The sequence below is a fragment of the Ambystoma mexicanum genome, chromosome 3q (genome assembly GCF_040938575.1).
Source record: "Ambystoma mexicanum isolate Mex_15411 chromosome 3q, UKY_AmexF1_1, whole genome shotgun sequence".
Lineage (NCBI taxonomy): Eukaryota > Metazoa > Chordata > Amphibia > Caudata > Ambystomatidae > Ambystoma > Ambystoma mexicanum.
This window is the reverse complement of record NC_090926.1, coordinates 368,506,769-368,521,768: the sequence shown is the minus strand read 5'-3', so window position 1 is coordinate 368,521,768 and position 15,000 is coordinate 368,506,769. Positions and strand designations below refer to the sequence as shown.

Genomic DNA, 15,000 nt, shown 5'->3' with positions numbered 1-15,000 from the left:
ACTCAGGTGGCTCTGTAAGGAAGCGTGGGTTGGTTAGTGAGGGAGAGAACAATAGGGTAGATGTTGTGCTCATCTGTTGATGCGTGTAGAACCAAGAGGAATTGACATCTGTGAGTGTGATGTTTCTAGATGTGTTTTCTTTTGTGCACTGGGTTTGTTGTATCTGGAGGGCTGGTGTCCAGTGTTTGAGTTGCTTGTTGTCAGAGGTTACTGGGTTTTTAGCTTAATAAGAGAATGAGGTGAGGCTTGCGCATTTTGGTGGGCTCATTCACCAGCCCCCTGGGCATGTGTTGTTAGGTGGGAGGTGTGGGTTGTGCGAAAGAAAGAAGTGCTAGTGGTCTTTTTGTGATCGTTGGGTATTTGTAGCTATGTTATTGCTTTTCATTCTGCATTTATCCCTTGATCCTTGTTTCCAGCTTATGGTTTGTAGCAGCGGGCATTGTATGGGTTGGGCGGTCTGCTCATGAGGGTGGTTGTTGTACAGTTGGCCTATGTTTATCTCAGCAAGTTGAATAGCCAGATTTGAAGTCATTTGCTGAAGGTTAGGTGGTCTTTCGTCATTCTTATTTCCTTGGGGATTGAGTACCATAGTTTGGCTATCAGATAGCAGACGGCGGTTCCTCTGAATGTCTTTTTCTCATGGTTTCTTGTTTCTATTTGGAGTCTCTACTCAATTAGTATAAGGTAATTTTTCCTTGGATGAATTTGTCTCCATGTCCATGTACTGATTCATGGACAATTCATAGGGCTTTGAATTTGATGTGTTTATTTACTGGTAGGCAGTGTAGACTTCCTAGGGCCGGTTCAATGTGGTCTCTTCCATTCAGTCTCAGGAGTAGTCTGGCTGCAGAATATTGGATGCCTTGTAGTTTTTTGGTGAGTCATTCGGTCATTCCTAGGTAGAGACTATTTGCATAGTCTATCCTAGATAATACCAAGGAGATGATTGTGAGGGCTCTGTGTGTGAAATTGAGGTAGGGGAGGCTCTGTCCTCTGCTGCCTTTAACCCCTCATTCCTGTGCCTCCTTCTTAAGCTCCTCTGTCCCTCACCAACATCTTTCTTTCCTTTCACCTTCTTACTTCCTTCTCTCTTTGGATCTCATCCAACCTTGCCCTCAAAACATTTCTGTCCTTCCAACACCACCTTCCTTTCCCTTTCCCTTCCTCCTGCCTCCTCTCTCTACCTCTCCCCAATCAACTCCTCCAACTCCTCTGTCCCTCCTCCAATTCCTCCTCCTCTTTACCCTGCTCCTGCCCCTCTCTGTCACCTCCCTCCAACCTCTGTGCTGCCAATTCATCTTCAGATGCACTTATTCTGTTCGACTCCCAGCCCCCTTCCACACTGAGGTTCATTTTGTGATTGGGATACTGAGGGTGTCAGTGGGGGCACCTGTGCCACTTGATTGGTCTTGGTGCAGCATTGTTTGATAGTCCTAGACCCTTCCTTTGATCTATGTTTAGCTCCTATAAAGAATCAACCTGGGTCCATGGACCAATCAAATCTTCATAAGTTAGGGCCACCATCTTGGAATCAGACGGCTTTGTCATGGAGCTGGTGGCTTTCCCTGTCCTCAGAATCCCACTCTTTCCATTTCCTGATCTCAATATTTGGATTTCATCGCAATACGCTATGAACTGAATCACTTCTAGGGACCCTTCATTCTGGCACATAATGTACAGTGAGATTAAATGATTTGCCCAAGACAACACACTGCAGTTAAGTGGTGAAATCAGGATTTGAGCATGATCTGCAATTTAGTCAATTGGACACATATCTTTGCAACTCTAGTTGTTACAAATATTTGTTAAAGTTCAGGTTTCAAGCCCGAAATTAAGACCCAGTTTTATAGCGATTACTTGAATGTACACAAGCCACATAATTGACCAACCTGCCAATATATCATATCATTATAGAAAAAAGTGGGCAAAACGAGTTTGATTGTAGCCTTATTTTCCCCCTCCTGAAATAAGGAAAGCAAGCACCAGTATGCAAAGTAACGTGAGCATAAAATTATATTTTCTGGGTTTTACAACTGTACTTTCAAGAGTTAAAGATACACACTGAAAGAACATATATGCGAAGCTCACCTTATTGTAGTCATTGTTTCACACTTCTCATTACTAATCATCCATTTTGCATTCAGTTTACGGGATTTGTCAGAGGCAATAATCACTACTAATTATCCATTACTCACTCACTGCTGTGCCTGCAGTGATCTATTTCTAATTGCTTTCAGGTTTAAGTGTTCCACTGATAATGCAGAGACATGTCAAGAGGATATCTGACAGGCCCCAGTGGGAGGCCCTGTGCTGCCCTGCTTCTGTCTCTTAGTGCTTGAAATGTGAAACAAAAAAGAGAGAAACGGGCGGAGCTATTCCAGTCTAAGCATGGACGTTGCACTCAGAGCATTGGGAAGGCTGGAGACAGCTGATCCTGTGCTCCGGAAGCACTGGCAGCAGACCACTGTGTCCGCCCCTAAATGGTCCTGAATATACTCCTTCCACAGCACTGCTACCTCTGAGGTTGCACCGACTTTATAGGCTAAGCTAGCCACATTCCATTTCTGGAGGTGTAAGGTGCGTTGAGGTTAAAAGATAAGAGGCAGCTAAGTTGTGCTCCTACTGAAGTCATTAGGTTGACTGGTCGTCCTGGTTCCCATGAGGTTTGGGCCCTAGGCCTATGGAGCAGCTTTCAATTCTCGGTGTGTTTGTCCCGGGATACGCGGCAAGGGCCTGGCTTTACTCACCATGGTGGTTTCTGCGATTGAGCCGAAGCTGTTGATGAAAATATTGCAGCTGACATTGACGGCCGGACCTATGAAAGAAAAGGAGAGGCGCATTAGAAGAGCGGCAGTGGAGCGGGGACAAAGGACACAACATCATTGTAGCACAATCTGTGAATGAACAGGGTTGGAATGGAGCAGAAAATAGACATGGGCACCAATAATAAATGGGCGCAAGATCATCAACACCTTTTTGCTACCCTTTGCGGCAAAGTATTTGAGAAGTATCTGTGAGACATTTATAGCATGAATTGACTTAGAATTCATGTTGGATCAAAACTACAAGCAGTACAGTTCATCAAGTGGCCAACATTGTCCCAGAAAATATTTTTTTATAATTTTCAAAGCGTAACCTATATAACGTGAACCGTGCCTTGTGAATAACTGCCTTTTGACTGTGAGATTTATATTCCAAATATCTACGTTTGAATTGTGTTTTTATGGTATTATACCAAAATAAAGCTATTGAGGAAGTTGTTTTTGTTCACGCCGTCATTAACCTGCAGAAAACACAAAGGCCTTCACATCTCCAGGCATTCGGCAGGGGAGCTTCTGACTGATTGCGCCCCACTGGCTGTCTGGTGCCTTACCATGCCACCCACCACTCGACTGCTGCCCACGCTAGGACCCAGGTGCTCCCTGCTTTCTCCTAGACCTCCTCACTGGTCCCATTGTTACGATTCAACTTCTGGGGCACCAATGGTCCAGGTATGAATATCGGTTTCTAAACCATCAATCAGCCCCACACCTCTAGTACACCAGAAAGGATCCAAACAGATTGGAAAAACAAGTAAATTATAAACCTCCTTCTCCAAGTTTGGTAACGTGGACAGAATGGCAGGCTTATCTCTGCAAGGTCGTAGATCGTTGGTTAGTTGCAACACAGCAAAAATACATTTATTACCCAGTGATAAAAGTGACTTTCGAGTCAAGGATGTATAAAATATCTACTTTATTATTATCACAACAGACAGTTCTAGCCCAGTACAAAATACAACCCATCCTATAAAGGAATGCAGAGGACAGACAGTTTCAAAGAAGGAAAAGGGATTCACTCTGGATTCTGACAGGATGGTAGTCGGTAAAGTAGTTAATCGCAATAGTTTAAGGTTTCTTGGTTTCTGCACAAAGGGAGCACTGGGTTGTAAAAATGTATTTAGGGGCCTTCTGGGAAGGAACTGGGAACAGAACCACAATGTGCCTTGTGCAGTAGATCTTCTTGGTGCTCGGCAGGGTAGAGTTAGTTTTCCGGGTGCTTTGCAACTTCTGCGACAGAGTTCAAGATGGAAGACAGCTGCGGATGTCAGGCAGCAGGCAGTTCGGCAAGTGAGGCTGGATGATGGCTGCAGGCTACACTACACAGCACGTTGGGGTCAGTAATCGTCGTCTCAGTGCTGGTCGGTAGGTCTGAAGCACTGGTCAAGGCGTCTCAGGTGGCGTTAGCGAATGCGGCGTAAGAACAGTCATCAGTGCAGTCAGTTGCAGCTCGAGTGGTGCGGGAGGGATTCGACTGGCTCAAAAATGTCCTGTAAGGTGGACGTCGGTAGATGCTTGTCTATGCACTCCTCCTAGCTAATTCACAGGGTTTGTGTCGTCCTTTAAGGTGAAAGGCCCAAAGCTGAGGAAAGTGTTGCAGGCAGCTGCCTTGTCCTTGGTTTGGTTCAGAGACTCTCTGGCACTACCCACCTTGGAATCTTGTGGAAAAGAATAGCCGGGCTGGCTGTGGGCTGGCTGGGTACCATTTCAGGAGCTGATGAGGGTCCTCTGTATTCAGTATCTCCCTCTGTTCCCTGGGAGATGTTTAGGAGAGGGGTCTTTTTTTCAACCTCTTTGGAAATCCTGGCCTTCCTTCACTGGTGGAAGATCTAAGGCAGACTGTACCTTCAGTCAGTTTCCAATGCTGAGATATTCTTGCTACTCCTTGCAAAGTCTTCAGATGATCTGCCTAAAAGAGGGGTTCAACCATCTTTTAAAGCCAAATAGGCTACAGTGATTGGTGTAGGCTAAGCCTACCTTAATGAACCAATCCTGGGTCTGCACCAACAATCTCCTGTATGCATGAGGTTATCCCGAGAGTGTTTTGCAACAGAAAAGGGAGAGTGGTGAAAACATGTAATACTAAATCCCACCCATCTTCCTGTCTTTTGTTGATCAAAAGGTCTCTCAGGTTAATTGAGCTCTCTGTGGTTCCTGATTAAAGCGGCAGGTCTGCCTTGAAGCTGCGGCGTGGTCAGACTTTCTGCCTTCCGCAAACCACATCCTCATACCTTCTGAATCGTGTCTCCCTGCGGGGTGGACTACTGTAAACAGCTGCCCAGGAATGACAGTTCACTGCCCTTGATAATGACAGGCAGGAGCTGGATTCAGGTTGACACAAATGCACATCAAAGGTTGTTGAGGTTTTCTGTCTCCTTTGTTAACCTCTGCTGCCAGGCCCAATGTGGGCCTGTTTGAAGTATATTCTATTAGTATTCTAATTATGTTAATTGCTGCCACCATTCTGCAGGGCTCAACAAAAGGACAGGGCAGAGCCATGCCTTCGATAGTTAATTAGCCTGATAATGGCAGGAGGAAGGTTTTCCCCTTCCCATTCGGAGATGACAATATGTACTCTTGGCTGTCATATCCCAACTAAATATGACCGGGGGATGGCGCCTGGAGGCTGTGTCCACCCAGAGTACACAAGTCTATATGTATGTCATGCAGTGAGCATAGGAAAATGTGTGCGGAATAGCCCCACACATTTTCCAGAGGTTGATCTACCATCATTCAATTTCATACAAAATTTCCAAAAAGCCAAGCGAGTCCCCACCCACGCTGCTGATGGTCGAATTCCTCACACCCATCTCTTCCCACCTGCATCTGTATGTAACTGGGAGGGCATTTCCCTGTGCTCTTCATACTGTTTGTGCCTGCACTGGCTGCCTGTTGCCCTTATTTATTTCTAAAGCGCTGGGACTTGGCCCGTAGGCATAGAAGCGCAGGGACTGAAAAACTCACAAAAAACATAAACAGGAAGGAGGAGAGACTGAGATGAACAGCCTACTATCCCACTCACCCCTTGTCTGTTGCTCATGTTGGGATTTTGTTATCAACTCGTCCTCCTCTGTGCTCCCCCTTTCTTCTCCCATCTGAGAGTGCTTGCAACGAGGGTGGAACTCTCCCCGAGCTTCTCAGAGTGTTCATACATGCACGGGGCTGCCTGGTGCCGTAGTATTGTGCCTGCTCTTTTGCCTGCTACTGCCACTGCTACTCTGGTGCCCTTGCTTCCACCCACACCCCCTTAGTTGACCCCTTGTATCTGTGAATGATGACAACAGGGGTGGGGATACGTCTCACTGGGCTCTTCAGACGATTGTGCTTATACTGGGTTGCATTTCTCTACTGGCAGCCCTGTGGTGCCCTGATTACGCCTGGCCCCTTCAGTGGACCCCCTCGCCCCACATGTGCCGGATGTGGGCTGCCTTTCTCTGAGCTCTTTTCTCTCTCCTTCCCGCATTTCCTTACTGCCGCCTCTTGGTCCTGCATCTTCTTTGCGCACGCTTCCGCTGCAACATGGCGGCGTCTACCTCTGTTCTTCAGTTTTCTTTCTAGCTTTCTCCTTCTCGGACTCGCTGAATCTGCAGCTCTTGATCTCGCATTCTTCCCACAGAACCTACAATTCCTCTCCCTCACTGGAACATCAACCACTTCTTTTAACAGAGCCCTCCCTGCTGCCTGTATTGCCCCACAAACCTCTTAATCTGACTGGCACCACCATTGGCAGAGGCACCCTCTACCGCTCCCCTGGGAGCTCTGGGCCTCCCCTCTCTCCACCATCTTTTGTCTCTTTTAAGGAGCCGCACCCTCTTGCTTCATGTCATGTTGGAGTTATCTCACCGCTTTTGCTTTACATGCTGAATTACCATTCTTTCTTCTCATGCACTTTGACCTCCATCTCCAGACCACTAATGCCCCTGTCCTTTTCTCTCTATCAGCAACCCCTTTCATCACAATCATAATACTCCCCAGTGCCACGTATCTGCATCTCACCTTGACCTTATTTTGTCTAAGCTCCTTCTAGCCCTCCAATCACTGCTCTCCTTTCCCTGCTGCTGATCACTGTCACCTTTCACTGCCCTTCACTCTGCTTTCCTTTCCCTCTTCTTCCGGTACCCCTTCCTTGTTTAACCATAGGTACTTCTTCAAAGTCCATCCCTCCCATCAGCATCCGGATGCCTTCTCCCTCTCTCCTTTTCTTCCATCCTTTCTTCTCACTTTGGGTCCCTCTATCCGCTCTCACCATTTGCCCCTTGCCACAAGCGTCCTCATCCCTGGCTGAATCGGGAGCTTTATTGGAATCTCGTCTGTCGCCCATTCTGATCTCTTCATCCTCTCCCCTACCTATTCTTACTCTCCTCACTGCCCACAAGCTACACTATCGAAATCATAGTAGCCCGGTCTCTGCTCACCCTCGTTGCCTCTGGCCCCAGGTAACCAGCTCCTATCCCAGAGGCTGCACCCCTCTCGACAATCACCCCTTTGCGCTTCTGACTTACCTTCATATTTCACTTCCTAAATGCACACAATTCACCGTCCCTGCATCTCATCGCTCCACTTCTGCTGTTGCTCACTCGCTTGCTAGATCCTGCTCTCTCTCTTCTAACACTGAACTAAATAAGATCCGACAAAGCACTAATCCCACATCACCCATTCATCCTCTGCCTTCTCTGCTCATCCTGCTGCCTGCTCTTGGCTGCTTCTATATTGGACTCCTCCCTTTCTAAGGACATCTTTCTACATTCTTATAAACGTGCCACCGTCCTCTCCGACGTGAAGAAAACCATCAATTGGCCCATCTTTTCCTCCAAACCATATTGCTCCAGTCCACGTCTTGCCTGAAGGTGACAACAGAAGCACAACGAAAGCAAAATGAAGGAGGAACCCCGATAACAGGGGCAGGGGCCCCTCTCCCTCAGCTCTCTCTTCCCTCCCCCCCTCGGGGCTAGGGGAGAGGACGGGAATCCCCAAAAAAGCGCCAAGCACACCAAAAGCCCGCGAAGGGCCAACAAAAGGAAATGGTGGAGCAAGGGCTTCATAAGCAGCACGCGTCCGGCAGGGAAGCACTTTCAGCTCTTCCAGCAACCTGGACGCCCGCCGACAACGAGAGGATTTCGTTTTCACAGAAAGGATTTCGTTGTTGCAGACTAGAGGACTTCTATTCAGAGGTTATATCGTTGGTGGAATTTGTTTTGGGACTTGGTTACGTGGAGTTTGCTCCCTCGGGCTCTCGTACCTTGTTTGCTTGCATGGCTGCTCGTTGAGGAAAGGAGACCAGTGGGAAGGGCTGGTGCGATCCGTGCGCAGTGAGTAACTCACCGGGCGGCTGGGCAGCCGAGGAAGCAGTTCATACAGTGGAAGGTGCGCGGAGCATGCTCAGCGGCAACACAGAGACTTAAAGAGCAGCAGGAGGCGGACTGCGGGACGACGCCGGGGAACGCTCGGTGCCTACCGGAAGAAAACAAAGAGACGCTGATCATCTGATCGGGAAGGCAGAACGAAGGGGTGACCCGAAGGATGCAGGCTGGTAAGAGCATGCCCGTTACAACGGGTTTATCACTGTGAATGTGCAGCAAGGGCTCGCAACTGAGGAAGAGGAGCAACGCAGCTGGGATTGCCGGATTTACGCGGATGAAACAGAGAAGCCTAGCATCATCTGCCGGTAAAGGGGACATTTGAAAATAAACAATGGGGAGCGGCGTAAAGAGGGCTCATTAGGTATTGCCGGCAAAAGGAACATTGAAAAGTAAATAAAGGCGAGCTGCGCAAAGTGGGCTCGAACAGCAGGGGTCACGAATTAAAGACTACTAAAGGCTTCAGACATTGAAGAAAGTGGCGCAAAGCGGGTGCAGTTACAAGGACAGACCAGGAACGGCGACAAACATTTAGGAAAGTAACTTGCGCTGCACTAAACAAGCCGCATAAGAAGATGGATGCAAAAAGACAGAGGAAGGGACTGGAGGGCCAGCAGAAGGCCGACCTGGAGGCCTTCCTCGCCATGGCACGGATGGCGGCAGACAGATATGGCAAGAGTTTGATGGAGCCGATGGCATCTCAAATGGGGGCTGAAGTCACAGGGCGCAGCCAGAGGGCAGACTCGTTCCTGTTGTTCCCACCTATGCTACTGGAAGAGGCACAGGAGGAAGGGGAGGAGGAGAGTGAGAAGCTCATTGGAGAGGAAAAACCGGTCAGCAAGAGAGGAAGAGGGTAATGACTGCAAAAGCCAAAGACAGCCAGCGACAGGCGGAAGCTGCCCAAAAATGGAAGGCAGTCACCCCAAGGGAAGGGGGAGGGAGCGGGAGGTTGTAGCCACACTGGCGCCTTTACCTGCTGAGGCACCAAGGAAGCAGGGAGGTCCCCGCAGCGCACCTGTAGCCACATCGGGTGTAGCAGCAGAGGGTCTGACCACCTTGGAGATGGTGAAAGGTATGTTCATGGAATGTATGAACGCATGGGGAAATGGGGTGAATGGTCAGATTATTTATAATAATACCAATGCTTTTAATCAGCTGGGAAGGGGCTTTGAGGCGATCCATCAGCAAGGGGGAACCATGGTCACGAACCAAGAGGTAATGGCTGAGGGCCGGGCGGTCACAGGACCTGCGGCAGGACAGGTGGTGGGAGCCGGGCAGGGGTCACAAGAGATGACTGCCTCATTTGCCGCACAGCCCTTGGGAGCACCTTGGTGGGGACAAGGGGCAAGCGGAGTAGGGGCTAATAATGTCAGTATGCCAACAGGGACTGAGGGCCAGGGAGGAGTGGTAGCAGTGACACCAACCACGGGGCAAGCGCAAGAACTTGGTGTAAACAATGTCACAGTGTATGGGAGGCCGATGCCAGGCTTTGCACCAGCCAGGGTGGCGGTGAACGCTCTAGTGTGGCACATCCCCTTAGCATACAGGAGAGGGTATGGAGGAAAGTGTTTCTGGAATTCTTGGATCTAGTGGGGATGGAGCCAGTGGGGGAAGGTTTCAGGACCAACAGAGAGGGAAAGGGTAAAGAAGAAGAAAGAGAGCCCTAAGGTGGAGCTCACGATTCATAATTGGTTAAGGGCTTTTCGGATGTATGCCACCATCATGTTAGAGAAGTTCCCACAGGATGGGGTTGCAATGATAGCGTACGAGCCGTACATTCATGAGCAGTACCTGAAACATGGGGGTGATGCCTGGATTAACTATGACAGGGGTTTTAGACTCAAGATGCAGGTATGGCCGGCAATATCCTGAGATGAAGTGGATGTGGGTGGGTACATAGATAAAATGGTACTGCCTAGGCCACTGGGTGAGAAGGTCCAGGGAGAGAGGCCACAATATGGGAAAAGCAGGGGGTCCTACCCTCACAGATGCAGGGGGTCTTTTCGAGGGAACTCCTCCTGGAACAACCGTTCCAGCTACCAGGGGGAGCAGGCAGAATGCTGGTTGTTTGCTGAAGGAAAATGCACCTATGCAAATGCAGGTAGGTTCAGGCGCACAAAGGGTGCAAGCTCAGGGGGCGCAGCTCCTCAAGCAGAGAGGGGATACCAAGGGGCAGTGCCAAACCTAAAGAAAAAACCAAGCATGGTTAAAAGTCACTTACCAACACTGATACGTTTACAGGCCATGATTCCTTTTTTTAAATGCGTATCACGAAAGGGGCAATGCCAAATTTCTGTTGGAGCGATTTAGGTGGAGTTTTAAGATCCCTTTCAGCGGGAGCATGGGACCAAGAGAGGCATGCAATTTGAAGTCGGCATTGGCAATGCCGGAGGTACTGGCGCAGAAAGTGGGGAAGGAGTAGCAGTTGGGGAGGGTGGCAGGCCCTTTCGCCTCTCCTCCGCTGGAGAACTTGGTGGTGTCACCTCTGGGTTTGGTACCCAAGAAGGTGGTTGGCCAGTACAAATTGATTCAACACCTGTCCTTCCCCGAGGGCGAGTCCGTTAATGATGGCATTTCTGAAGAGCAATGCAGGGTATACCATGCATCATTTGATGAGGCGGTGGAAATGGTGAAAGCAACAGGGGGGAGCTCTCATGGGGAAGGCGGACATAGAGTCTGCATTCCGGCTATTACCTATACATAAGGACAGCTATCACCTGCTAGGTTTCAAGGTACTACAATAATACTTCTATGACAAATGTTTACCTATGGGTTGTGCAATTTCATGCTCCTATTTTGAAAAATTCAGCCGCATTTTGGAATTCACAGTACGGGAAAGGTCCAAGGTCGGAGGGGTACTACACTACCTCGACTTTTGTTTGTTTATCGTGAAAAAAGGGACAAATGATTGTGAGGTCCTCATGGGTGTATTTCAGGGATTGATGGCAGAATTGGGGGTCCCTCTGGCCAGCGGAAAGACGGTCGGTCCACTCACGACATTGACCTTTTTGGGGATTGAAATTGACACAATTGTGGGGGGATGTAGGTTGCCTAAGGAAAAAGTAGTGAAACTGAAACAGGTGATTGCTGGAATGTTGGGCAAAGAAAAAGCCACGCTGAGGGAGCTGCAGTCATTGGCGGGCAATCTGAACTTTGCAGGAAAAGTCATTCCAGCAGGAAAGGTTTTTGCAAGAAGTGTGGAACTAAAAACGGTGGGACTGCAGCATGCAGGGCAGCATGTACGATTGGGGGCTGAGGTCAAGGAGGATCTCAAAATGTGGGATGACTTTTTGGAGAACTTTAATGGTGTGTTGCTATGGAGGGAGGATTTGGGGCGCAGCGGGGGCCTCAAACTGTTCACCGACTCATCTGGGCACTCGGTTTCGGAGCCATTTTGGGGAGTAGATGGTGCGGGCACCATGGCCTACACAGTGGCAGGAGGAAGGGATCACCAGGGATATTACACTGTTAGAATTGTTTCCAATAGTAGCAGCATTTAAGTTGTGGCCCAGGCAGCTGCAGGACAAGAAGGTGACGATCTGGTCAGACAATTTAGCAGTGGTACAGATCATTAATCAACGGACATGCAGGAAAGGAAGAGCGCTTAAGCTACTTAGGGGGCTCACAAAGAGGCACGACGTATACCTGGGGTTAAAAATGTGGCTGCTGATTCTCTTTCCCGTTTGCAGTGGGCAAGGTTTCGGGAAAGCCATCCAGAGGCAAGCCCGACGATGACACGCTTCCAAACACAATGGTGGGGCTTGATTGGGGAGATCTGGGCTCATTGATCAACTCCGCACTGGCACCAGACACTGTAAGAAGATATAGAGGGTGCTGAGAGCATTTCTTATCCTTTCAGAACAATACCTTACCAGAGACTCAAAAGGAATTGCCCGTGCAGGCCTTTGTGGGGTGGTGCTGGCAACAAGGAAGGTCCAGATCGTGGGTTGTCTATCACTTGGCAGCTATTGTACACTTCTACAAATTGGGTGGCAGGACCGATCTCACTAAGGAACATTACATTGTCATGGCAATGAAGGGCTGGACCAAGCAGGTTAAGACCAAACCCGATGAGAGGTGGCCTATCGATATGGGGAAATTGCATGAGATGATCAGGGGCTTGGGCGGGGTGTGCCAGGATGAATATGAGAAAGTATTGTTTGCAGCAGCCTTCTCACTGGCATTCTTCAGGGCTCTAAGGGTTAGCGAGTTGGTGCCTGAAAATAAACAAGGTAAGTGGTCAGGTTTTTTGAAGGATGAGCCATTTATGTACAGGGGGTGACCAGGTGTGCATTTTCATTAGGAAATCCAAGACCGATCAGAATGGCAAGGGCAGAACTATCACACTGGGAGGCACCCGGGGCAGCCCAGTTTGCCCAGTTGGGTGCATGACTGCTTATCTGAAATTGAGGCTCCACACGGGAAGCGTGGAGCCATTCCTAATGCATGGTGATGGGTCAGCATTGAGCCGTTTTCAGTTCAGGAGAGTGATGGACATGGCACTGGGGAAAGCCGAGTTTTCAATGGGAGTGTATGGGACTCATTCTTTCAGGATAGGGGCAGCCACCTCAGCAGCGGGGATGGGACTAGGCGCAGAGGCTATCAATCAGATAGGAGGATGGAAAACAGGGTGTTTTAAAAGATACATCGGGCAGGAAAAAATATAGTACTAATGGCTTCTCTCCCATCTCCTCTTTAGTAGCGACGACAAAAGGAAGGCGACAGTCCGTCTGGGTGGTGGGCCATTCATTTATGTCAAGGGCCGGGGCAAGCTGGACATCCAAGCAGGAGGAGTTGACTGCCGGGGAATATCGGGTACAATGGCATGGGATGCCAGGTATGAAATGGTCACAATTACGGGGGCACATGCACAAACTGCTGGGTAAGCAGCGGAAGCCAGAGGTTCTGGTGGTACATCTCGGCGGCAACAATCTGACTAGTTTGGGGAGAGGGAACCTGTTGAGGGAAATGATGTCTTCATTAGAGGAGTTGTCAGCACAGATGGGGGAAACGGAGATCATATGGTCGGAAATCATTCCAAGGCAGGAATGGAGGGGTGCTGAGAGTCACGCATTGTGCGATTGCTAAATTCTGCAAAGGAAAGGGTTTCCAGTACATCAGACATGGATTGATCAACCTAAAATCCAAAGATTACTACTTAAAAGACGGAGTGCATTTGTCAGCGCTGGGAATGGAATTGTTTTTCTGGAATGTGTGCACTAAATTATTGGAACTATGAGTGAGGTAAAGGGGGAACCACAGTGGTCGGTAAACCACCTTTGGTGTGGTGGTGTTGTGGCGACCAATGATAAGAAACAGACTCCGAATGAGCCATTTCTTAACCGGAAGGGGCTTCTCTTGTTCTGGCCAGCGCCTCCTGGGAGCCTAAAACGGCGGGCGTCTGGCGGTAGCAATGAGGGTTCAGCTTCCCCCCAACAAACGGCACTCCCCCAGTTCGGAAATACCTGCAAGGGCAGGCGGTTCACAGACTCGAAGGTCTTGGGGGAGTTGGGCCTATGATGGACATGGAGAAAAGGGGGAAGCAGGATATGGAGCAGTCGCTGCACCTTTGGAGCTATTTTCAATATCTGCTGTGGTTGTATATAATTCAAATAAATCTTCGGCCTTGTTATGCCAAACAAAAGGAAAAATGTCACATTCAGCACCTTACTGGAGGGGAAGGAAAAGGGGCTTACGAGAATGAGAAATTGGTGATGCATATGGCATAGCAAATGGACAAATGCCGAGGTTATGGCTCTGTACATTTCCTGAGCGTGACGGATATTCAACACCTCGTGCATTGACTGAACCGCATCTCACTTCTTCTTTCTCTTTAGTCTGGTTTTCATTCCGCTCACTGCACTGAGACTGCCCTTTTTAATGTCAGTCAGTTTCTTTCTTCTGGTCACCAGGCTAAACTCTCATCTCTGCCTTTTCTCCCTCATCTGTCTGCTGCTTTTTGCTTAGTGGAGAACTCTGTGCTCTGCCTGTCTCTCAACCGCCCTTACTCTGTATGGCGAGCTGGGAACTCGTTCCCTCTTCCTCTCTACTACTACATAAAAGGGCCAGTGGTAGTAGAGAGGAAGAGGGAAGGAGTTCCTCTTCCTCTCTACTACCACTGGCCCTTTTATGTCCTTACTTGTCACGGTCCCTCGCTTTTTAATGGCATCCTCTTTCGGCTTGAGCTGCCACTTCTATGCAGATGACTGGCATACCTTTCTTCCGTGCTCTATGCTGTCACCTCTGACTGTTTGCCATTAAATATTGGCTGCTCACTCAATCTTATCTCAAAGCTTCAAAAACTGAAAATGTCGTCTTCCTTTCCCACCCCTCTTTTGCGTCTCTCTTGCGTCCCACAGTCTTTCCCTCTCCTATTTCTCTTCCCCTCTCCTTGGCCTACCAAAGCCTGAGTGTTCTATTATCCACCAGTGACGTTTTCAACCTACATTTCTTGAATCCATCAATCTGTTTCATGTTTAGATCTCCTTCAATGCCCACACCTCTTTTGCATGTGCCTCCCTCCCTGGCTCTCCTTTTCTTTATGGCTCAGATTTTATTACATCTGTTTCGTTTTCTAAATCTATTCCTCATCTAGCCCCTCCCAGTAGGGTGACCAGATTTAAAAATAACAAAACCGGGACAGGCCATAGACATTGAAGCAGGACTACAGTAAAACCCAAACAGGACTCAGATAAAACTGTAGCCCTACCTCTATGTCGCTGGCCTGTTGTGGGGTGTGTGTTCCAGGCACATAGGGAAGGGGGAGGAAATGGGGGTGTGAAAAGGCTTTCCGCATAGGAAAAGTCGCGTTGGGCCCCTGATTT

General features: G+C 48.9%; 1 protein-coding gene across 4 annotated transcripts in view; it reads right to left on the bottom strand.

Moving 5' to 3' along the window:
* The window catches only part of GLRA1 (glycine receptor alpha 1), a 730,078-nt gene that overhangs the window by 250,774 nt on the left and 464,304 nt on the right, over positions 1-15,000 (bottom strand). For all 4 annotated transcript variants that reach the window (XM_069653991.1, XM_069653993.1, XM_069653992.1 and 1 more), the window contains exon 3: positions 2,748-2,815. In XM_069653991.1, the coding sequence (XP_069510092.1) occupies positions 2,748-2,815 (68 nt within the window). The remainder of the gene's footprint in view (positions 1-2,747; positions 2,816-15,000) is intronic.